The sequence below is a fragment of the Podarcis melisellensis genome, assembly GCF_964234715.1.
Source record: "Podarcis melisellensis genome assembly, chromosome: 6".
Lineage (NCBI taxonomy): Eukaryota > Metazoa > Chordata > Lepidosauria > Squamata > Lacertidae > Podarcis > Podarcis melisellensis.
Window position 1 is genome coordinate 7175541 of NC_138538.1, and position 24749 is coordinate 7200289.

The 24749-nt window shown below is 43.9% G+C and overlaps 1 protein-coding gene across 4 annotated transcripts in view; it reads left to right on the forward strand.

The window, feature by feature from the left end:
• Positions 1 to 1547: 1547 nt before the first annotated feature.
• The window catches only part of MYT1 (myelin transcription factor 1), a 166964-nt gene continuing 143762 nt past the window's right edge, over positions 1548 to 24749 (forward strand). For 2 of the 4 annotated variants that reach the window (XM_081916678.1, XM_081916680.1), the window contains exon 1: positions 1549 to 1627. In XM_081916678.1, coding sequence (XP_081772804.1) covers positions 1552 to 1627 — 76 coding nt within the window. In that variant the 5' untranslated portion in view covers positions 1549 to 1551. Of the gene's footprint in view, positions 1628 to 11305; positions 11751 to 24749 lie in introns of those variants that run through there. The other 2 variants (XM_081916679.1, XM_081916681.1) reach the window with 2 other exon arrangements.

The window sequence follows — 24749 nt, forward strand, 5'->3', positions numbered from 1 at the left end:
CCCTAAACGGATATAGGGGATGGGTGGGGGCAGAAAAGGGGAGAATCTTCCACTGTAAAAGGAGAAATCTTTGCGCTAACAGAATCAGCGCTTTAGTGCTATGTTGAATACAAAACCAGCGGTTGTTTGTTTTTTCATTTTGCTGACCAGATCAGCTGGGTCTTGAGAGGCATACAAAAATTAAGTCCCAAACTGGAGTTCTGTGGCAACACAAACTGGGGGGGGGGGGGGACAGTTGTGGCAGGACTATTTCGGATTTATTTCTCTCTTCCCTCCAAATCTGAATGGAAGCTTCTGCCTAATCTGGAGTCTACAAAACTCTTCTGATTTCAGGTGAAGATCGCCAGCAATTTTAATTGCAACCGTTGCTGGATGCATGGTTGTATTCGATTTAACTACTTAGTAGTTATATTCATATTTAATGAATTCATATGCACTATAGCTTGCAGCATCAGCATTGGCTGATATTGCTGCCATTACCACACAAATACCAGCTTAAGTGCTTTCTGGAGCATACAGTGGTACCTCGGGTTAAGTACTTAATTCGTTCCGGAGGTCCGTACTTAACCTGAAACTGTTCTTAACCTGAAGCACCACTTTAGCTAATGGGGCCTCCTGCTGCCGCTGCACCGCCGGAGCCCGCTTTCTGTTCCTATCCTGAAGCAAAGTTCTTAACCTGAAGCACTATTTCTGGTTTAGTGGAGTGTGTAACCTGAAGCGTATGTAACCTGAAGCGTATGTAACCCGAGGTACCACTGTATAACCCTGTACCAAGCCTTGTACCACTGATCCATCTAGCCTGTCTACACTTACAGATAGGTAGCCGTGTAGATCTGCCATAGTCAAAACAAAAAAAATTCCTTCCAGTAGCACCTTAAAGACCAACTAAGTTAGTTCTTGGTATGAGCTATCGTGTGCATGCACACTTCTTCAGATACACGGTAGCCGTGTTGGTCTGCCATAGTCAAAACAAAAAAAATTCCTTCCAGTAGCACCTTAAAGACCAACTTGTATCTGAAGAAGTGTGCATGCACACGAAAGCTCATACCAAGAACTAACTTAGTTGGTCTTTAAGGTGCTACTGGAAGGAATTTTTTTGTCCTGTCTACACTGATTGACAGCAGCTGTCCGGGGATTCAGGCGGGGCATCCCCAGCCCTACCTACAGGAACCAAAGACTCCACTTGGGCCCTTCTGCATGCAGACCAGATGCTCTGCCACTGAGCGACAGCCCTTCGCTTTGCAGAGGAGTTTGCGGAGAGCCACTGCTGCTGTCAACATGCAGCCGCGTCTGCTTCCCCCATTCAGTTTCATTCAGCTCAGTTCTATTGTTTCCCGTCTCAATAGCTGCGTGCACCCAGGAACGGCCCGGCCCCCGATTGGCTGCTTTGTTGGCTGCCTTGATTTGCAATTAGCAGCTTGGGAAGCTCCCATTGGCTGGCCTCCCTTCCTCGGAGGCCCTCCGCGATGCATAAGTTTTTGCTCCGGACTGTAACTTTTTTTGAAATGAAAGTATCCGCGCGTGTGAATTGAACAGTTGTGCTTGGCTTTCATGCTTGTTGTTCCAAGGGAAATAGTGCTCAGGAAAAAAAAGAAAGCAAGAATGAAGCTGTGTGGAACATTCCTAGGTGCGTGTTAAACAAACAAAGATGTATCTTTAACTTTTTTTCTGGGCTTCTTCTCTTTATTGTTTGCTTTTTCCTGTAGCGTTGCTGCCGTTCACTGACGGATCTGTTGCCTTGCCTTGATCCCCACACAGCAACTTCTGGGACTCGCTTTGTGTCTTTTAGCTGGGCGTGGGGATTAATCTGTGTGTAGATCAACAAGATGTCAATTAGCCAAGGAGATCAAGCCCGAATTAAAAATCAGAACCTGGGTTTGTTTTCTCGGGGGGGGGGGGAGGTGGAATGGTGCTTAACTTTTGACATGATCTGAACTGCAGCCTGCCAACTCAAAACTGTACCCATCATGTGTTGTGACTGGTGGAGAAGGAAGCAAATAATGAACTGCATGTAAAAAATTAAGATTCTTACCTTGTAAAGAATTTTGAAAAAGAGGGAAGGAACTAGGAAGCTAAATGCAGTTTTCATTGCAGCCTCCAGTGACTGAATCTTTACTCTTAATTTTGGTGTTTACGTTCTGTTCTGCAAATGTTATTTATGTAAAATCAAAGTGGGGAACTAATGTGTTTCTCGGTAATTTCTTTCGGTTTCCTTGTTTCCTCCTCCTTCCTTTCTTGTAGTGCCAGAATGTGAAACCCTTCCATTGTAAACTTGTTGAAAGTTCAACAGGAAGAAACCTGTTCAGCGCTAGTTAAAACAATGTCTATAAGGATCGGTGGGTTTTTGAATGGGGAAGGATTGCCTGGGCAATCAACAGCACAGGAGAAGCTTTGGGGTTTCCAGGCAGATCATTTGAAAAGGAAATTTAAAAAACAAAAAAAGTTGGCAGCTTTTGGGAGGAGGGAAATCATCAGATTAAAAAGATCAGCTTCCAACTGTAAATTTCTTGTAGACAAAGAACTTTTTACTCCAAGGGAGTGATTGTATACATCTCAGAGAAGGGGGTTATTAAATGGGTTCTCCCCCCTCTCCTTCTCCCCCTCCCCTCCCTTCTGTCTTGTTGTTCCATCTGCTAGGGGCTTGTGCTGGGCAGAATGTACTCCAGCCCTTCAGCTGTTCCATATACAATATTAATGCGGGGCTATTTCTTCTTGGCAAAGCGTTCTTAATTGCCGTCTGAGGCATTAAGGGAAGTCTCCCCATCTGCACAGGGCGGTTTTCTTGTCCACAAAGAAATAAGGGACAATCTTGCTTCTCTTTTCCCCCATTTCGACCCCCTCCCCACCAGCCTGCTCCTCCATTCTTCCAGCTGGTAAGCAGAGAAGTTGGTACCCAATTTCAAATGCATTAAGTTTGAGGCCTAAATGACAAAAGAGTTTCTAAGAAGCACCACGGCAGCTTCACAGTTGTATGTCTGGCTCCGCAGAAAGTCATTGTTCTTTTAATTACAGCGATCTTCACAAAGGCCAAAACATTTATTTCAATTTTTTTTGAATTTTTTTTCTACTTCTGCAGTCCCCTTTCACATCTAGGTGGAAATAAAAACCACTCTGATTTATTTCAATTTTTTTTAATTTAATGCACTTTAGAATTCTTCTCTTTAAATGCATGCACATTGTTTTTATTCTTTGCAGATAATCACGCAAACACACCATTTTTTACAGCTCATTTTCTAATAAAAATAATATTCAAGATATGGATCATGGGATCATTTCTTACCACTCAGTTTTAAAGAAAATCCGTGAGCTTTTCCCCAAAGGTTTTCTGCCAGTGTTACTAATGAAATAGTAGATATAATTTCAGAAATTCCTGGAACAGAAATATTAACTATTGAGAAATAAAAGTAGATTACCGCAGCCTCATCAAGGACTGTACTTGCTTTGCCTGCTAACAGCATCTGGTTTTCAGTTCCAAACTCTTGAGAGATTTCATTTAGGAAATTGTTGTGTAATTCAGAAAGGAGCTGTCCATCTCTGAGTGCTGAACTGGTCATTCACTCAGATCCTGAATGTGGCCATTATCCCTGGTTTTAGAATTTACAATGATGAGTGAAGATTAGGACAGTGCTTTTGGACAATTCCTGAATTTAGCACCCCTCTCCGCAAGGACATCCCATGTAACAGACAACACAACAGTTCTTCTAAGCATGGAGACATTTTTGGAAGCAGTGATGGCCTGGAAACATACCATGCTGCAGGAGTTACCCATATATCAAACTACTGCATTCACTGTAGCTACTCATGGGGCAACTGCTATGTGGCCACACTTATAGATCCATCAGAACCAAATTCTGTCTTTGAATGATTGCTCATCAGACACAAAAAGCCTCTTTGAATGAACACAGGAAAACAAATGTGAGGAAGAAGGCTAGGCAGAATTCTTATCCATGTGTTCAAGGTGGCATTTTGTGAGGTGCAGGGTGAGATAGAGAGAACTGCCCACCTGCAGTCAAAAGTAATACTGTCCCCAGAAACAGCTTTGCCATTTGATGCTCTTGAATGAATAAGCAAGTCTACAGCAAGTCTGCCTGGTGCCCTCAAATCTGTGGCCATTATGATGCACGGACTGGGTCCCAATAGCTTGGAGAAAAATCACCCAGTCTTTCTGCTGGGCCACAGTCTGTGAATTGGCACAGAGAGAGCCAACACATGGAACAGTCTGAAATTATCGCCATAATCTGAGTGCGGAGCCAAAGACAGCATCCTACAGGCATCCTCTTTCTTACTTTACACTCTTCTTTCTTCCACCACCTTGATGCCTGCTTTTATGGTAGATTTCTATGATTCTGTGTTGGTACATGTTGGGCATGATCCAGCCAGAGTTAAACTCCCACACGTTAAAGTCCCACGGATTACATGAAGAAAACCAGGCAGATGCTTTGTGATCTCCCAATAAGATTTTAAATGGCTTAGGCCACAACCCAAAACTTTTGGCCAACAGTGGCAGGACTTAATGGAATTTAGTAGCCACCACTTCAGCCAGAGTCCCACTACTCATGCCAGCCAGAGTGGAAATTGAGGGCAGGAAAAACATTATGCCCGGTCCCAAGCTGGCATAGCAAAGAGGCCCAGACTGAATTCATTCCTGCTGTGTGATGGAAGCAGGGATGGTCCAGAATTTATTTATTAAATTTATATACCACCCTTCATCTGAAGTTCATAGGGCAGTTTGCAGGATAAAAAAATACAAACAGGAAAGACAAAATACATAACATAATAATTGCAGCAAACGAAAACCAATAACCCCCTCCCACAAAAACATTAAAAGGCCATAGATTGTTTAATCAGCCATATTGTTTAGGAAGTGCAGTAAAAGGCAGAATGTTGAATAAAAAATATGAAAGGAAAGGGAAACAAGTGATCACATCAGTGAATCCTGCACCAACCAAACTCCACCCCTTCCCTGAACCTATAATGCCCTTTTCCTGGAGTTCTGGTGGCTATCACCAGCTGGGATACCACTAGCTGTAGTTTCTGGCCATATTTTTGGCAAGTGCATTGCAGAATTCCTGCCACCAGAGCCTGGCAAAACCAAGCAGAACTGGGAGTAGGTACACCTCCACTTCATCCTCCAACATGGCAGTCTGGGGCCTTGGATTGTTTTGCCCAATTTGAGATAGATCACGTCAATCCATAGTCTTCCTTTCAAGAAAAGGAAAGTATTGATTTAGACCTCATATTAGTCCATTGCCCTGTCATTTACTTTTTTCTTTTCCTTTTTGGTAAAAAAAATAATGAACCTTTGGTGCTCTCTGGCACTGAACCTATGGTTGAGGGTTGGCAGTTTGTCATTAAGTAAAAAAGTAACGAAGTATTAGACTTTCTTTCTGTAATAATCTTATTTAAAAGAGCATTAACAGTATATAGAGCAGACATCCTCAAACTCGGCCCTCCAGATGTTTGGGGACTACAACTCCCATCATCCCTAGCTAACAGGACCAGTGGCCAGGGATGGTGGGAACTGTAGTCCCAAAACATCTGGAGGGCCGAGTTTGGGGATGCCTGATATATAGCAATGCTTGGTAGGACCAAAGGTCCACATAGCTGAGCATCCTCTTTCTCACACCATCCAGATAGATGACTCCTGGAAGCCCAAGGCAAAAGGGTGTGGAGGCAATACCTCTCTCCTGTTGTTGCTCCACAGACATTGATATTGACAGACATTGATAATGAGTGAAAAAACACTGTGCCTGAACAAGGAGGTTCAGCAGAGCTAGCCAGGCTAAAAGCCATTGAGAGATCTCTTCCCCTTCATGAATTTGTCTAAATCCCTTTGAAAGCCATCTAAACAGTAGCCACCTCATCATGTGGTGATAAATTAACAATGTGTTGAGTGAGGAAGTAGTTTCTGTTGTCTATCCTGAACCTATGATTGATTATATTATTCTATTGCCAATGAGTTTCATCAGATGACCCTAGTACTCTTCAGGCATCACAATACATTTAAAGTATAGCCTTAGACTATCCGTGAAATGTGAATCACTATGAGATTGATCATATGCAGGTGCTAAAAAATGTCAAGAATTATTATTTTTACCACACAAAAAAACCCATAAAAGATGGGAGTAGGAATAATAATCAATAGACCTTTTGGGCAGCCTGAAAAAAACATCTTCCAGAAGGGCACTTTGGGGCAACAATAGGTATTATTTATTCATTTTGAGTCATTGTCCATCTTAGCCAACCTCAGTGATGCCATCACATATCCAACCTGAATTGGCTACATCACACCATAATGTCACCCCATTCATTATGGGCTTCCTGATTGGGTAGAATCGCCCACATGACTAACCTGAGGAGGATAATAGAGCAACAATCAGAAAGCAAATGGCACTGAAGGAGCAGCAGCCAAGTGGAAACAATGTCAGTAACCAGGGGAACTATAGTGGCAAACTACATTGCAAAAGGTGAATATTCATGACTGAAGTTTGCCCTGAAATCATGAGTTTTGACCTGAAAATCAAAACTGGTGAATAATCAAGAGCTGCAGAATGAATTTGAAGTATTATTACTGATGCAATCACTCATGCTTAGCCAGATGCTTTTTGTTTTGATAAACCGGAGGAAACATCAAACATTATTGCCATACCAATGTATTTTGATGATGATCTAGGCGCAGATCCAGCCAAATGTTCTTTGTGGTCTGAGTGACTTTGGTGGAAGAGATTGAAATGTGTTCTTAACTTTGACTGGGGGAAATTAGCCCGTGAAAGATGTGTGACAGTTGGATATGAGCATGATCCTCTCGATAGGCACATCCACAAATGACATGACGTCAGGAAATCTTAATATCATATTGGAAAAGTTAAATATTTTTGCCGCTTGGCTCCGAAAAGCAGTAAATCTTGAAATTAGCTGTATTTTCAGAGTATCCCCAAGCTGCTTAATATAATGCGTATGGTTTGACCAATGGCTGTTCCTCCATATGTAATTGTCCCATGATCATGAACAAGGAAAAAACAAAACTATACACTTTGGAGGACTTCGGAAAACAATGACATGAGCATGCGTCTCTGTGTCTCTCTCTTCCTTGTGGGTCTATGTGTTTGTTCTGAAATATATTTAAATTAGCATAGGAGTGTGTGGGCCTATACATGCACACACAACCACACTCCTACCCTTCCTACTTCCCACAATATTTTGCTTTTGTTTTCCAAGTTGGAGCATTACAGATCTGAATTAAATAGCAGTCAAGGGGACCATCTAGCATTGTTCACGGGATAAAGTTGATCCTGTCTTTCCCCTCCCTTTGATTCTATCTTGAATACAGAACAATGAAATGCAGTTAAAGCACCGTGCCTGGTGCCTGATGATAAGGCTTTAATAGAATTTCTGAATGCCAGAGGTTTAGGATGTAAAATATCCCTGTCTTCACAGCATGGTCAAAGGCAATAGAGGGGTTTTTGTGTGTGTGTTTTTAGGAGTACTCTCAGCTGAACGCATCCTTTTATGTTAATGGCTGAGCTTGCAAGAAAAAAAGGGGGGATTTCGATGTCTGAAATGGGCCGCTGCAAGTCTTTCCTGGGTTTTCTGGTGCATTTGAATACGTGCATTTAGAGCCAGGCCCAAAGAGAGCTTGAAACAATGTTAACTTATTTGAGCAGAATCTAAAAGTCACTTGCCTAAAAAAAATAGATTGAACTTCTGAAAAAGAAGAATCGATCAAGGGATCCCCTAATAGTTGTGGTTACTAATAGAGGCAAATGTTTGGGGGAAATAGAAGTTGTTAATTTCAGAGACTGGAGTAACCTTATTAAATATGGGTCTTTAGCAGAAGTAGTATACAGTGGTACCTTGGTTTAAGAACAGTTTAGTTTATGAACCACTTGGATTAAGAACGCTGCAAACCTGGAAGTAGATGTTTTGGTTTGTGAACTTTGCCTTGGAAGCAGAACACGTTCTGCTTCCTGTTGAGTGTGTTCCATTTGTAAATTGAGTCCCCCGCTGCTACGGGAAAGCACGCCTTGGTTTAAGAAAGCTTTGGTTTAAGAACAGACTTCCGGAAGGGATTAAGTTCGTAAACAAAGGTACCACTGTATTGGGCAAGCCTGCCTGGGGGAAATAGATTGCCTTACTGTTTGGGGAGGGGCTGTAGTTGAGTAATAGAGCATGGACTTTGTATATAGATGGTTCTATTCACTGTTTCTCCACCTAGAACATGGACAGGCAAACTAAGACCAGGGCGCCAGATCCAGCCCAATCACCTTCTAAATCCGGCCCATGGACGGTCCGGGAATCAGTGTGATTTTACATGAGTAGAATGTGTGCTTTTATTTAAAATGCATCTCTGGGCTATTTGTGGGGCATAGGAATTTCCCCCCTCAGAATATAGTCCAGCCCCCCACAAGGTCTGAGGGACAGTGGACTGGCCCCCTGCTGAAAAAGCTTGCTGACCCCTGACCTAGAAGCAACAGAGGCTGCTGCAAGGTTTCCCTCAAATCCTGAAGACCTGCTAGTTGAAGTAGATAGTTGTAGACTCATGATCTAAGCCGTGTGTGTGTTTGTGTGTGTGTGTGTGTACAGCTGATAGATTCTATTTTCTATCCATAAGGTTGATGGGATGGTGTCTTGAAGACTTCTGATATCCCATCAACACATACATACACACATACTAGTGCTCTAAGTAAGACTGTTATCCTAAGCACACTTACCTTGATGTTCCATTGACATCAGTTGGACCAACTTCTGAATAAACAAGCATGGCGTTGCAATATAAAGGTAGCAGAGTTGATTGCAAGTTACGACTTACATCTAAGTTTCAACTCCAATTCAGGTGGGGAAAACGAGTTTACTTTCCAATTTATAAAATAGGAATTCCAATAGTCTACTTCATGGAGTTATATATGTGGGATTCACTGTCTGGGTATCAAAATGGGAAAACACCCCAATAGCAATTGTTTAGTTTTTGGCATGCATGAATTTATAAAGGGACAACAGCCAAGGACTTCCAGTGACACTCTTGCAGTTTACAAGTATGCACATTTATCAGACAGAATTCTGGGGTTCTGTGTTTGTGCTCTTCCAATGAAAATGTGTGTATGTTGTATATGGTGTGTTTCAAGAATTGGTCACCGACTCTGGTCAGGATTCATGCAGACAATGTGTAAGAACCAGGTCTTTGAGGTTGGCTAGCTGTAGGAATTTGCTGTCCAGATATCCCCTACAGGCTCTTGGTGCTAATTCACACATGCATGCTGATGACTTGCTGACTACCTTCAAGTGTTGGCTTGCATGTGTGAGCCAGGGCCTGTCAAATGATAGGACTTTCATATCATCCGATCAAAATCAAAGCACAATACTTTTCAAGGGAGATAGTTCACATGTTTAGATGATGGACATTCCATGCTGAGGAAAGAATCAAATAACAAGAATTGTGTAACAACTTGACTTTAACTGGGGGTTGTTGTTGTTTTTTAAAAAAATGTGTTTTGATTGTTGTAACCCATCCAGAGACCTTAGGGTGAAGGGTGGGTAATAATTTGTAGTAATAATAAAACTTGTAATATGCAGATGTCAACCAATTCCTAGAATTTAACTCATGCATGAAACAAAACATATCTGATTCCCCTTTAAGTCAAAATGTTGACACTAAGGCAAGGAAAAACAAAGGGGTCTTAATTTGCCCCTCAAGTCCATTTTCACCAAACTGTAGTCACCCATATGATCAGAGTTTACTCGGGGAGCTGAGGCAGAGCTGAACTGCAATCTCCCTGGCCATTATAATGTTTTGGCCAAGACTTAACTAGTGAATTTGTGGCTAAGGCTTTAAATACTGCACATTACACCAGCTCTCATTCTCAAGCGCACTGATATCACCTTAACCAGAATTAGAGTCTTAACTTGCCTTTCCCTCACAACAGCTCTTTGAACTAGTTTATCACAGTTGTGAGACCAAGAGACATTTGACCGAGGCCAAACAAATAAGACAATGGCAGAGAAGGTATTTAAACACAACTCTCCAAAGGTTTAAGCCCAGTGACATATCCATTCTCTGGGCCATTTGTTATATAAATCACTAAACACATTCCTAAGTGGTTCAGAAGCCTTTCACAACAAGCTTGCTAGGACTCTTTTGATGCTGTGTTTTTAACAAGACTCACCAGAACTTTGAAGGCATTGTTCTGATAAAATATGGCATTGACTTTTCTTCCACTCAATACTGAGATCAAGGATAGTGGCCGGATTAAACATAATCCATCAAATATGACATCAGAGTCATATTTACACAACACACATGTTTGTGCCACATTTCTTAGAACCAAACATTGCCTACAACCTGGTCCAGCCAAGGAGTTTTGGCTTCCTGAGACAGGAAACCTAAAACACAGACACACAGACATACAAATCGAAATGGGACCCAATCCATCTGAGACATTCTTTTGCCAAAGCCCTATTGAACAATGCTCTTTTGCTTCTTCTGTCCATTTCAATTGCGCTTGTGAGGGGGAACTTTCCTGTGCCTCATGGATCCAAGCCGCTCCCTTGAAGGCAACCAAATTCCTAAAGCCCTGCAGTAGAGGAAAGGAGTAGGGTGTTTTTTTGAGAAAAGTGGATCTGATGGTGGAAGGAGGTAAAGACAAGGACAAACTTCCCTTTTACTCATCTGGATAAACTTTGCAGATTTTTTTAAATTGATGCATCAACTCCAAGATTACTATAATCAGCATGGGAAGTGTATGCTGTGTTGTGTTGTGTTGTGTGCCGACATATACAGCCAAACTCCTGGACTTTTCAGTATATTAGCTCAATCACTGCTGGTCTCCCAACTTGCCTCTGGTGGTGAATTCCCCACCCTGTTCTTTATGGCAATGGGTCATCTTTTCTAACCACCAATAAACATTGTAAAGTACTTTCGCTGCAGCTGGGCTAAGCCGGGGCATCTGTCATTCCCTGCTTGTTGCTATTAGAAATTATGGGACTGTACCATAGGCTGGAAATGTGGAGGGGGGGATTAAGCTGACAGTTGTAACCTTCCCAGCTCCTTTTGTCTCCTTTGCATAAAAGGACTTTCAACCCATGCTGCATATTAATTATGGATCAGATTGGATTTTGAGGGGGGGCCGAGGGGAGATCTTCCACCTTCTGTTAGAGCCCGAGGAGTGGTGGAAAGAGGGGGAAATATATTCTGGGGCTCCCTCCCACGCTCACCCCCCTCCAAAGGGAAAAAAGTCAGCACCTCCATGTCTTTCTCTTTTTTTCCCTCCCCTCCTTCCTGTACTGTAGATTTATTTCACCTCGGAGAGTAAACAGATATATTGCAAGCCCAAAGGGTTGATGGGTAGTGTATTTACAAAGGGAAGGAGAAGAGCGGCCCCCCCATCCACGTCCTCCTCCTCCTTTCCACCGCCCCCCCCCCGCCATTCCCATTAATGAGAGCGATCATTAAGTGAGACACTGCCTTTAGCGAGCTTAAAGAGTTCACACACTAAAGACTTATCAGCGGTTTTAATTGAAAGCTACGAACCTTCTTCCACGCATGTTCCCGGCGTAAGGGAGTGGGGAGGGGGGGCCGCTTTCAGCAAGTGCTCTCTCTCCTCTCCAGCTCTCCCCCCCCCCTTTCCAACCTCTCCACCTTCCAACTCTCCCGCTCCCCCCCCCCATCTCCACCCGCCCACCACCCCATGTAAATTTCATGATTGCTTTCCGTGATGTCATTTTGAAAAGAGACAGACAATAGGCTGTGAGCAAAGGTAAGTCAATGTTATGCTCTCTTGTTTGTTTGTTTGTTTGTTTGCGCGGACAAAAGGCACATATTTATCAACTGTGTATGTGTTGGTTTTTAAGAAGGAGAAAATATTAATAAGCAATGATCGTCGTATTCTTCGGGTGGTTTCTGGAGGGTGGGAAAGAGAGTGTTTGAGAAGAGAGAGAGGAAAAAAATTATATATATATATCCGGATAGTTCTAGAGGTTGTCCCGATCTGTAGAGATCGCTTTGGAGGAACCGTGCCCGTGGTGGTGGGGTGTCTTTTTGTATTCGACGGCCTATTTGCTTATTGTTATTTTTTCCCCCTATTCTTGGATCTTTGATGGCCGAGTTTTTCTCGCGGGCGCGCTTTGGATCTCGTTGCAATTGTGGAAAGATGACTGGAAGAGCGAGAAGAGACGAAGACAGGGCAAAGGGGGTGGAAAGGCGAGATCTTCTTTCTTTCCTTTTTGCTCGCTGCCTTTAAAGTTTCTCAGCATTTCTTTTTAAAAAAAAAAAAAGTAGAGAGACTAGTCTGTGGACTTTGATACTCTCTCACCTGGGGAGGGATCCCAAAGCGGAAGAGAGAAAATTGCGGGCGGAGGGAGAGGCAACCGCCACGAATGTCTGTTTCGTTCTCTTACTTGACACACTCCCGGAAAAGTTGCCGCCGTCCATGGTGCTGAAATTCCCTGTTTTCGGGTTGAAGTTGCAGGCAGCAGTTCTACGGTCTTGCGTTCTCATTTCTGGCAATCTCTTGCGAATCGGGAGGAAGATAATGTGTTGTTGTTGTTGTTGTTGTTGGAAAAGATTTTAAAGATCCATTATTTCCCACAATTCTTTTCCCCCCTTCCCTGTATCGGTGATAAGAGTGGGAGACTTTACTGTTCTGTCCTGATGTTCTAGGGTAAAACTAAAACAGGGCCAGGTTAAAAAGTAAGAGACTGTTTTAAAAGTGTCAGACATTTAGGAAGTCAAGTTACTTTGCAGCGTTAAGAATAACAACTAGGGGAGTGCTGGCTGGTTTTACTAGTTTATGGCTCTGGTTTTCAGTGTAATTCAGTTTCCCTTCCACATATATAATGTCCAGAAACAAAAGGGAGATTTTACTCTTTATACTTCATTGTTTTTATTGCTTGGATTGTTTGGTTATTTCACTCCAGGTAGCTCCCCCCGCTCCCCCCCCCCGTGAAATGATAAGATTGGGCAGGAGGTATTTAGGAGTTGGGGCTTCATTTAGAGCCTTTTCCATGACTTTTCCATGCACTTCTAACAGTGCAATCCTATGCATGCCTTCTCAGAAATAAGTCCCATTGTTTTTGATGGGGCTTGGTCCCGGGTGAGTACAGGATTGCAACCTCAACCTCTTAATCAATTGTTAGGAGGCAGGATTTAATGGAAGTTTTTAAGGACCAGATTGACAAAGCAGAAGATGACGATATTACACCAAAACTAGCAAGGGAGGCCTTTGTCTGTTTCTGAGCCATTTGTTCGTTTCCCATTGGGAGGTCTATTGTTGAACTGGAGAAGGGTTGTTTATTTTCACATTCATCACAATTCCCTGTTTTGAGCTGGAGGCTGAACTAGCTGGGGAATGACCCACGGTTTTTCATGACAGCTATTTCCTACCTCTGCGAGGGGAGGAGGAAAAGGTTCCTGTATGACTCAACCAGCTGTCAACACAAGTATTATAATTTTGTGTTCTTGCTCTCTGGCTGGGTCCCATTTGCTTGTGGTTTCTTGGAGATCCACTTTGGGCGAAGTTCTCTGTCTCTCCAATAATTACAGCCAGCCTCTCTCTCTCTCTCTCTCTCTCTCTCTCATTGGCTCATCTGTTCTTATTATCAGCTTCCTCCATATGTCTACTTTAATTAATGGCAGACAAAAGAAGAAGGAGAATGTGTTTGTGTGTGCGAGTGAGAGAGAGAGAGAGAGAGAAGGAAGGGGGTCATTGTAGGAATTAAAGTTTAAGAGTTGTCATGGCTGTGATGGGATCACAGAAACTGGAGACAAATATTGCTGGGTGCTTGCTTGTATGCACGTATCATTTGTAAGGTCATACATATTGCTCAGAAGGCAGATTATTAACGGGGGGGCAGTTGCAGGACACTCAGCAGGGAAAACAAGACTGCTTTGCTCTTTGCCTAACCTGTGAAAGAAAGAAAGAAAAGACTGGTGTATGCCACAGCTACAAATGCAGCTGGCAAAGTACCTTCTCCCTTCTGCTAACCTTTTGTTAAGCATGCTTTATTCCCATTGGCTTTGCTAGGTTGTTGATCGTGTATTAGGAGTGTGTATATCTCATATGTCTGCAGGAGAGGAACAGATAAACATCTGAAGGCTAGCCTCTGGCCAGCAAAAATAAGAATCAAAGTTGTGAAAGCAGGCCAGTTTGCTCACCCCAGGAGAACCCTGGGAAGGTTGTGTGTGTGTGCTTTGTTTGTTTTTTGCTGAAGGTTCACTAATCAACTCTAGATCTATATTTAGACCAGTATAAATAGCATATCACATAAGGAGCCAGGATGCAACGTCTTGGAAGAAACCAATAAGGGTTTGTTTCCTTTTCCTTCCCTTGCACGCCTGTGAATATTCAACTCTGTGGCAGAATCACATGCTCTTCCCCCGTCCCCTCCCAATGGAACAAAATGCAACTTTTCTGTGCAGGAAAATCATAGCGTGATCACGCACACAGAGCCTTTGCTTGATTGTTAACAGATATTAAAATAGTCCCCCTGCCACGTCATCCTGGCGTCATGTGGTTACTTGAGGCTATTCATTGGATGATTCCTTTGAGTCGAAGCCATCTATTTACCTTCCTATCTAAGCTCCTGACATTCTGCCCCACTTCCCTAATGTTCCATCATGCTGAGCTGTGACCAAGAAACAGAACCTGGGGTGGGCAATGCAAGTGGGGGCAGACTTAGTTCCCGGTGGCTCCCAGTCAGTAAACGCAGCTGAAAGGAGGCAAAGGCAGAGGGACCAGTAGGGACAGGTGGCAGGTTTGGATCCTAGCTCACCCACTCCCCTGGCACCTGTGCATGCCTTTAATCCTGTCATATAAATAAGTGGCAGCAATTATTTCCCATGAGAAAAGTTGCGTGCTGCACTTGGGGGGGGGGCAATACCTTTCCACAGCCTCTGATAAGTGGGATCCCACCTCCTGAGAGGAGCAGCAAGTTTATAGGTGTGGGGCAATATGTTTCCAACACTACCCTTCCCTCAAAAGAAAGAAAGAAAGAAAGAAAGAAAGAAAGAAAGAAAGAAAGAAAGTAAGTTTAGGGAAGAAGAGAAAGTAAGGAAGGAGTGTGGACCTCATACCTTTTTCTCTTGTTCCACCTTGAACTTACTTTCTGGGCTGAGAAGGAAAAGCCTTCCTTATCTCCTCCTCCAAGCATGAATGCTATTCTGGTTCAGGAGAATGGGGAGCCAGGCTAGTTTTGAGTCAGCAGGTCTTGTCCCTCCCCTTGCTCTGCTTGAAGTCAAGGCCTCTGCAATGGATAGGAGAATGTGGAGTGGGAAAGGAGAGGAAGCTGGCAGAAGGGCTAGGATTCTCAATTTTTTCTTCTTTCACTGCTCATCTAATTTTAGCTAATTACGAATACATTTATTTATTTACTTTAACTAGCTGTAAATACATTTATTTACTTGCTTTTGCAGGAGATGATAAAGCAGCCTGATCTCCCAATGCAGTTTAAGTCACAGAGCTTGAGTGTAAGCTCATTTCATCCCTAATGAGGGACCCTTTGCTATAATATGAACAGATGTGAATCTGGAAGAACTTAGAAGAGCTGCTTCCCCAACTCAGTTGAGGCCAAGTGCATGGAACAACGCTGATTTAGGGAAATGTGTCCAAGTTGGCCACTGAAAACAGGGGAATAGAAAAAGTCAGTGGAGCAGTTATTTGAGTGCACTGTCCTTAAGTTTGGTTGCTTAAAGAGCAAAATGAATAAATGAATGGGCAGTTGGAATGGGAGATGTCAGAAACGGACAAAAAGCAATAACATCTCTCTTGACTTGTGTAAGGACAAGGGGGAGGGGCTCTTCTTCCCTACCTCACAAAACCTACATGGTATTTTGCTACGTATTGCAGTTGGTAATGTGGGTTTTCTGTTGTTATTTATTAGCTCTCATCTTGTTCACTTAGGGTAGAATTCAGTGGGAAGTTCTTCCATGGAAGTCTCGTTGATACAAAAGTTCTGCCCAGTGTTTGGTTGATGGAGGCCCATTCACACAGGCAAAACATTGTTTCTGAACCTGCAGCCATTGTGCAAATGACCTTGCATGTGGGAACAGGCCTCAAGAATTCAGAAAACCGAGAACGAGGAAAATAAAGCAGTGACGCAGCCCTTGGCATTATCATTTATGAATAATAGTATGAGATGTGATAAAAGAGGGATGAGATCAGCTCAGATGCAAGAGTGTTAGCTTAATTGGGTCATGGATCAGACTGAAAGGAACACATTGCTTACTTTTCTGCTCCTAAGACTGCATAGCTTCTGAGACTCTTCTAAAGCATTTCCTCTTTTCTCACAACAATACACTTTCCCAAAATGCATGGGCACGTGAACGCTCCCAAAGTCACTGTGCATCTGAGCTCACTTTATGATTTCTCTTGTTGTTTAAGCATCAGCTAATCTCCTGTGAAGGTTTTTTCGTAACCTTTTAGCTGTTCGACAGACCTTCCGGGGAACTGGACCAAGGCATTATGTAGAGTAATCAGAAATGCAGCTAAGCCAACGCAGCACTCATGTGAGATCCTGCCATGCAGAAGAACTGTATTTTATCCCCCTGGGAAGTGGCTCAGGCTTTTATTATTGTTATTTTTCCTTCTCCTCTTAATCGCCAAGGAGAACCCAGTAATGGATTATGTCTCCTTCTAAACTTCCAATGGAATTGTCTCCAAAGGGATTCTTCAGTATTTAAACCAAGTATTTAAACCATTGCCAAGTACTGACACACTATTCCCTATGACACAGTGGTGCTAACTGTGCCCAGCACTTAGATATCCCTTTTCAAGTTTCCGGTGTGTTTTCCATAAATTATGTCAGCATTCCATAAATTATGTCAGCATTCCTTATAATGGGGGTGGGAATCATAGAACTGTAGAGTTGGAAGGGACACTGGAGCCCAGGTAGTCCAAGTCCCTACAATGCAGGAAGATACAGCTGTCCCATACTGGAATTGAACCTGCAACCTTGGCATTATCCAGGCTCTAACCAACGGAGCTATCCAGGATCTGTTGCCCACAGATGCTGCTGGACTCCAACTCCTATCAGCCCCAGCCAGCATGGCAATTGACCAGGGATACTGAGAATTGTAGTTAACCAAATTTTGAGGGCCACTGGCTCCCCAACCCTGCTTTTCAACAACCAAGTAAGGTTGGCCAATCTTCTTATAGGCTATATAGCTGTCAGCAACAGCTTGAGTTTGAGGTCAACCACAGGACTGAGGCTGCAAAGAGAAGCTGTTTGTTTTGCTCTCCCATCTCCTTTCATGATGCATGGTAGAGAAATCACCAATGTCCTGATGTCACAACACTCATTTCATTTCATTTCTTATATTTCTATGCTACACATGAGTCAAAAAGTGGCTTACATACAATAAATAACATCACAACTGCCACATAAATTATACAAAACCATCAACAAACCATCAGTAAAACAACCGCCTTCTATAAAATGCTATTAACAAGACAACTTGAAAAATAGATTGAAAAGCACAACCACAAGAAAAGTCATGTTATAAAATGCACAAAGCATTACAGCACTCATAATCCTATGTTAACAACATTAACAAACTAACAACCCAAAACAAACTAAGCTGAATTCACACACACTCTCCCCATCCCCCTGACTCATGGTCCTCCACTCAGTTCATCAAAAAACACATTCACATAATGATGCCTCACCTCTTCATGGCTTCATCAGTAGCAACCAATGATCTGCATCAAAGTCCACAGAACACCATGGGGCCAGGATGTGGGCAAGTTACACTGGACACGTGAAGAGGGCGCTAAGTATGTGACCGGCATTTCAGAAGCAGAAATGCATTTTGTGCATCATTCAGTGAGCTCATGGTTGATGTGCAGTTTTAATTGTGGCCCATACAATTGTGTCCCTGCTTTTAGCCAGGGCACAGCTACTGCTGCACAGAAATGGGTTTGCAGGGGAATGGCCTGACACACAAACAGAGAGAGATGCCTTAGACCACGACAGACATGTCCATCTGGCCATCATCTCTGACTAGCAGTAGGCCTCCAGATCTCAGGCAGAGGAAGCCACATTCTGCATGCAAAACATGGGCTCTCCCACTGAACTATGTTGAGTTGACTCATGTCTGCACGGCAGGACACACCTGGGGGAAGGGGTGGAACTAGGTCACTACGGTGTGAAAGCAGGCATTTTTCCAAATATGCCTTTTAGGCCTCTGAGCCAAGGAACCCTTTTCCACAGTGTCCCGTTTTTGCCACCCACCAAAACCCTGGGAGCAAAAAGCATTCCAGGTTTTTCAAGATGAATATTTAGTCCAAGCTGCTAAGGCCTGTTGAGGTTCATTGTGACCTTGCATATAATGAAGGTAGTAGACTACGCCTACGACAAAGCAGGCACAATAAACTTGCTAGTTTTTCAGGTGTCACAAGACTCTTTGTTGTGCTAAAAGACCAATTTCTTCTCCATTTTGCAAAGTAGCAAAGGTTGCAAAGCTAACCAGGAAAGGCCCATAGCTCTGTGGCAGAGTGTAATAAGAGCTCTGCTGAGTCAAGAGAGGGGTTTTTTAAAGGAAGGAATACTGGGAGACAAGGGTATCTTCTTTGCATGCAGAAGGTCCCAGGCTCAATCCATGTTATCTCCAAGTATGGTTGGAGATGCCACTGGCAGTCTGTGTGGACAATCCCAAATTAGATGCAACAGCATAAAGCAGATTGCTGTGACAGCAAACTTCAAAGATCTGGAGAGCAGTCTCACCCAAGAAGATGGGGCAAACTTGTTCTGTGTTGCTCTCAAGGGTTGGGAATTTCAGAGAAGCAGAATTCAGTTAAACTTGATTAGAATTTTTCTAATGTTTGACAGCAGAGTGCATGGGCAGTTGGTGGGTTCTCCATCAGTGGAGGCCTTCAAGCAGAGGCTGGATGGCCACATCTGTGCTGCAGAACCAACTCTTTCATCCTTTGAAAGTGTTGCCTTGGTGGAAACTGAAGTCACTGGGGCTATCAGAGAGCAAAGGGAGACCTTGACAAGCATTGGGGATGTACAAAGGGAGGGGAGCTTGAGTTAGGCATGATGAAAATCTGCTGAAAAGCAAGGAGCTGTCACCTGCATGAAAGATGAGTGATGTAGAGGAACTGGCTTCTATTAACCTGGTTTTTAAGGAGAGTTATCAAGTGACCAGGAAAAAGGCCTGCTCTTCTACTGTGTGTTTGAAGCCAATCTGCCGAAATCCAAAGATGAAACTCTTCACGACATGCATATAAACATCACAGAGCCAGAGCTATTGGTCTGTATTTTTCCCTTCTCCCTGCCCCAGGGTAGCAGTGAGAGTTGCCTATTTTCCTTTACATAATGTGTGAAATGGTCATAAGCTATAGCTTATCCTGTCCGGTGAAGGTTCACAGAAATACAGCCCATTGTAAAAAGGGGGGGAATAAAGCAAACAATACCTGGAATTTATATTTATTCATTACATTGATAATTCACTTCATCCACATGGACCCCAAGTGGGTAGCAACCTTATAAAAAAATAAGATTACTACATAAAAATAAGAAGCATGAAACAATGCATTTAAAATATACGAGCACACATTTGAAAAACATACCACCACAATAAAGTCTTATTTATCCCTGACCGGTAAGTGCTTGCCCATACAGAAATAGTCTTTCATTGCCACTCCAGATATGTTGAACCTTAACTTCAGCTTTTTGGCATGGCAGGCCACACTGCAGTTGGTTTCCCTCCACCTCTTCTTCCTGCTTTTCCATGGTAGTTGTTTACATGTTCAGCTTCAAGCCGTAACAGGATTAGATAACGGCAGTACCGGCTGCTCATCATGCATTCATTTCCAGATAGGACCTCTTCCTGAAACCCTAGTAAAGGTAAAGGTAAAGGTACCCCTGACCATTAGGTCCAGTCGTGACCAACTCTGGGCTTGCGGCACTCATCTTGCTCTATGGGCTGAGGGAGCCGGCGTTTGTCCGCAGACAGCTTCCAGGTCATGTGGCCAGCATGACTAAGCTGCTTCTGGTGAACCAGAGCAGCGCACAGAAACTCCGTTTACCTTCCCGCCGGAGCGGTTCCTATTTATCTACTTGCACTTTGACGTGCTTTCGAACTGCTAGGTTGGCAGGAGCTGGGACCAAGCAACAGGAGCTCACCCCGTCGCGGGGATTCGAACCACCAACCTTCTGATCAGCAAGTCCTAGGCTCTGTGGAGTTGTTGCCAATTCTGAGCTAGATGGGCCAATGGTCTTATTTAATAGAACTTGCTTCACAATGTGAGGTTATGTGCCCAGGGAAGATGGAGGATCCTTTGGACCTCTTCCACTTTGCAAATCAGATTTAGAAACTCTATGATACTTTAGAAAGACATTGTTGTTGTTGCTGCTGCTGTTGCTTATATGTCACCCCCTGACACTCAGCTTCCAAAAAATGATAAAACTACAGTAAAACATCAAACATCAGAAACTTCCCAGAACAGGGCTGCCTTCAGATGTCTTCTAAAAGTCAGATAGTTGTTTATCTCCTTGACATCTGGTGGGAGGGTGTTCCACAGGGAGGGCGCCACAACCGAGAAGGCCCTACCGAGAAGTTCCCTGTAACCTCACCTCTCACAGCGAGGGAACTGCCAGAAGGACCTCAGAGCTGGACCTCAGTGTCCAGGCTGGACGATAGAGGCAGAGACGCTCCTTCAGGTATACAGTGGTACCTCAGGTTACAGACACTTCAGGTTATAGACTCTGCTAACCCAGAAACAGTACCTCGGCTTAAGAACTTTGCTTCAGGATGAGAACAGAAATTGCAGGGCGGCGGTGGTAGACCCCATTAGCTAAAGTGGTGCTTCAGGTTAAGAACAGTTTCAGGTTAAGAACGGACCTCTGGAACGAATTAAGTTCTTAACCCGATGTACCACTGTACAAGGCCGAGGCCATTTAGGGCTTTAAAGGTCAGCACCAACACTTTGAATTGTGCTTGGAAACGTACTGTAGATCAACGTAGATCTTTTAGGACAGTGTTGTATGATCCTGTGAACATGGGAACATAGGAAGCGGTCTTATACTGAGTCAGTATTGTCTACACTGACTCTCCAGGGTTTGTTTTTTTGCCTTCTCCAGAGTTTCTGGCAAGGGACACTCCCAGGGATTGAACCTGGAACCTTCTGAGTGTAAAGCAAATGTTCTACCACCGAACTATGGCCTTTCTGCAGCATCCAGGCATGTACAAATCAGCAGATCAGTCAGAACTGAGTTGCAAACTTGGGACACAAATTATTTATATATCCTTAAATATAGACCCACTCTTCATTCACCAGTCTTTTGAATGAAGACTGGAGGCAGTTGTTGTTGTTGTTTAGCCGTTTAGTCGTGTCCGGCTCTTCGTGACCCCATAGACCAGAGCACACCAGGCACTCCTGTCCTCCACTGCCTCTCGCAGTTTGGTCAAACTCATGCTGGTAGCTTGTCCAACCATCTCGTCCTCTGTCGTCCCCTTCTCCTTGTGCCCTCCATCTTTCCCAACACCTTTCCAGGGAGCCTTCTCTTCTCCTGAGGTGGCCAAAGTATTGGAGCCTCAGCTTCAGGATCTGTCCTTCCAGTGAGCACTCAGGGCTGATTTCCTTCAGAATGGAGAGGTTTGATCTTCTTGCAGTCCATGGGACTCTCAAGAGTCTCCTCCAACACCATAACTCAAAAGCATCAATTCTTCAGCCATCAGCCTTCTTTATGAAGGCAGTATTGCTTCTAAATACTACTTACTGGAAGCCACAAAAAGGTGGCGGTGTGATTTTGGTCCGGCTCCTATGAGAGCAGGATGTCTGTACGTAGGAAACCAATGTGGAAATGTTGCTTATGTCAAGTTATTTCTAAGTTTCCGTGCCTTTCTGGACAGTTTGACTTCAGTGAATGTTATTTTTTAGGGTTGTTGCTTTTTTCCTATACCCCAACTTTCAATCTAAATTATCCCCCAAACAGCTTACCGTAAATTATATAATGCAGCATAAAGCTGTGATGATGGAACAATTTTAAACGGATGCCTGGGGAGTGATATGAAAGCCTCTCCTCAGCTCTCAAGCGTCCCTGTTACTACTACAGGAATTTTCAGTATACACATAAGAATCCCTTGAAGGCATGCACTGAGTTTCGAACACCAGTGTGCGTGTTCATTGGTTTTGTCCCCCACGACACACTAATTTCCCCATGTAATGAGAAGCTCCAGGGCAACTTTACAGAGTTGCAGGGGCATTCCGGAGAGCGAAAGCTTTTTATTTGCAAATTTACAGGGAGAGAGGGTGGGAAGCAAGCAGGTTACACAAGAAAGGGTGCTGAGACCCTAAAGCTGCACCGGAATCATAGAGATAGGGGAGAGTTATCTCGTTTCTTGGCATGCTGGCACCGCCTGTCAAAATATTCAAGAATACTTAATTATTCCTATCCCCCTATAGCTGTCTTGTTATACTCCCAGGTTGCCTCCAGACTGCTGTTATCTTGAGGGAGGGATTCACTTGCATACCGGATATTTATATATTTGCACAATAAAAGTGAATTAAAGCACTCTGTTGCTCAAATGCAACAAATCACACACACACCCCTTTAGAAATAATAATAAAACCCCGACTTTCTGCAGTGAGAAAAGCGATGGGGGGTGGAAGTAAGGGCTTTGTAACTGCAAAAAGTTCATTGTGTGGTGAATGAATGTCAAATGGGAAAATGCAAGCCAATCAGGGCAAATTCAGAATGAATGTGAGACGGTACGCTGGGTGGATTTCAGGGGGTTGGACTAGATGACCCTTGGGGTCCCTTCCGACCATTTGATTCCATAATTCTATACTTTTCTCAGCTGCAGTTTGAGGTGGTACAGATTTGAACGTTTTATCTTGCTGCAGGTATAGCCCAGTCCACAGAACTAATCTACACTTCAGGAAGAATAAGATTATCTGTTCTGGACTGTACCACTTGAGATCTTAATGCTAATACTAAACGTGATCTGATCTGCAAGGAAGTTTTCAAAACAGTGAGGGAAGGGGCCCATTCAGATAGATGCTGGCCCCACCCTGATCCTCAACACACAATCCACTCTGTAATGATAATTAGAATTACTCCACCCACCCGCGTTTTGAATAACATCATTTTTATATTGTTTTTGAATTAATAATAATAATAATAATAATTTATTTATACCCCACCCTCCTCAGCCAAGACTGGGCTCAGGGCAGTGGCGTAGCGTGGGTTATCAGCACCCGGGGCAAGGCAAGTAATTTGCGCCCCCTAACCCGTGGATTTGCGCCCCCTAACCCGTGGATTTCCCTAACCTCCAGATGTTGCGCCCGGTGCGGCCGGCCCCCCCTGCACCCCCCACACTACGCCACTGGCTCAGGGCAGCTAACACCAGGTATAAAAACAATTGATTAAAATACAACTTAAAAATAAGATTAAAGTACATTAAAATGCAGCCTCATTTCAGTAGAAACTCAAATCAAAACTTTTTGGGGATGAAAACATCAAATCTTCACCAAGGCCAACTATCCAGACTGGTCCTACATGGGCCAGAAAAAAAGCCAGGGAAGTCCCCAAATAGGAGTTCCATCACAGGAGGAGACTTCCATAGTTCCAGTTACAGATAGGTAGCCGTGTTGGTCTGCCATAGTCAAAACAAAAAAAAATTCCTTCCACTAGCACCTTAAAGACCAACCGTGTATCTGAAGAAGTTGCATGCACACGAAAGCTCACACCAAGAACTAACTTAGTTGGTCTTTAAGGTGCTACTGGAAGGGGGGAAAATTGTTTTTATCACAGGAGGGAAAGAGGGGGAGGGCATCAAATTACTGTTTAAGAGTTATCTCTTTTTAAAAAAACAGAAACAAATCGTGTTTGTTTTACTTTTGGTGAACCGCCTCGAGTCCCCATTCTGGGTGAAAGGCGGCATAACTAAATAAAGATCGATCCCGATATTCTCTACTACTCTAGTAAAACTAAGGCAGCAGGAAGTGGCAGTTGCGCTGGGTTCAATGAAAGCGCGCTGGCAGGAGGCTTAAGTTGACTTAACCAAGGTGTTGTTTTTTTAATATCTCGGCTGCGCTGGCTGGGGCTGAGGGGAGTTGCAGCCCGAGCCTGGCACCAGTTTGCGGCTGCCTTTCCTAGGGCGCACTTCGTTTCAACCCTTTCCTAATCACGGGGCGAGAAACGAAGCAAGGAGAAGTTATGGGGAGGGAGGACCAGGCGACTTCCAATCGGGAAGGAGCGAGGCAACATTTATCCCGGCGAGGAAACCAGCTGGGTCGAGGAGGTCTGGAGCAGGGAGGCGCTTAACAGACAACGGAGGGGGTCAGAAGCCGCAGATCACAGGGACGGGCGAATGCGCACGCGGCTGATGCGCACAAGGAACAGCCTACCATGGAGAGAGGCTGGGAAGCTCCGCGCGTGCGTCTGACGTCCTCAGCAAAGAAAGGGAAAGTGCAAACTTCATAGAATCGTAGACATCTCGAGTTGGAAGGGTCATCTGGGATCATCCAACCCCTTGAAATGTAGGAATCAGAGAATTGCAAGCCAAGGCTCTGTTGCAGCCGTGGCCAACCTGGTTTGGAGTACAGCCCAAGCCCTCCAGAGGGCACTAGGTTGGCAAAAGGGGCACCGTGTAGTTGATTGACTGCAGCAGCATCCTGGCCTTGCTCCCACATCAGGCAGCCCCCCCCCCCCAATAATACATTGTCTTCCCTCCTTACCTCTCTGCAACCAGATCCGAGTGATTATTTGAAGGGGGAACCCAGTCTGGGCATGCACATGTTATGTATATTCTT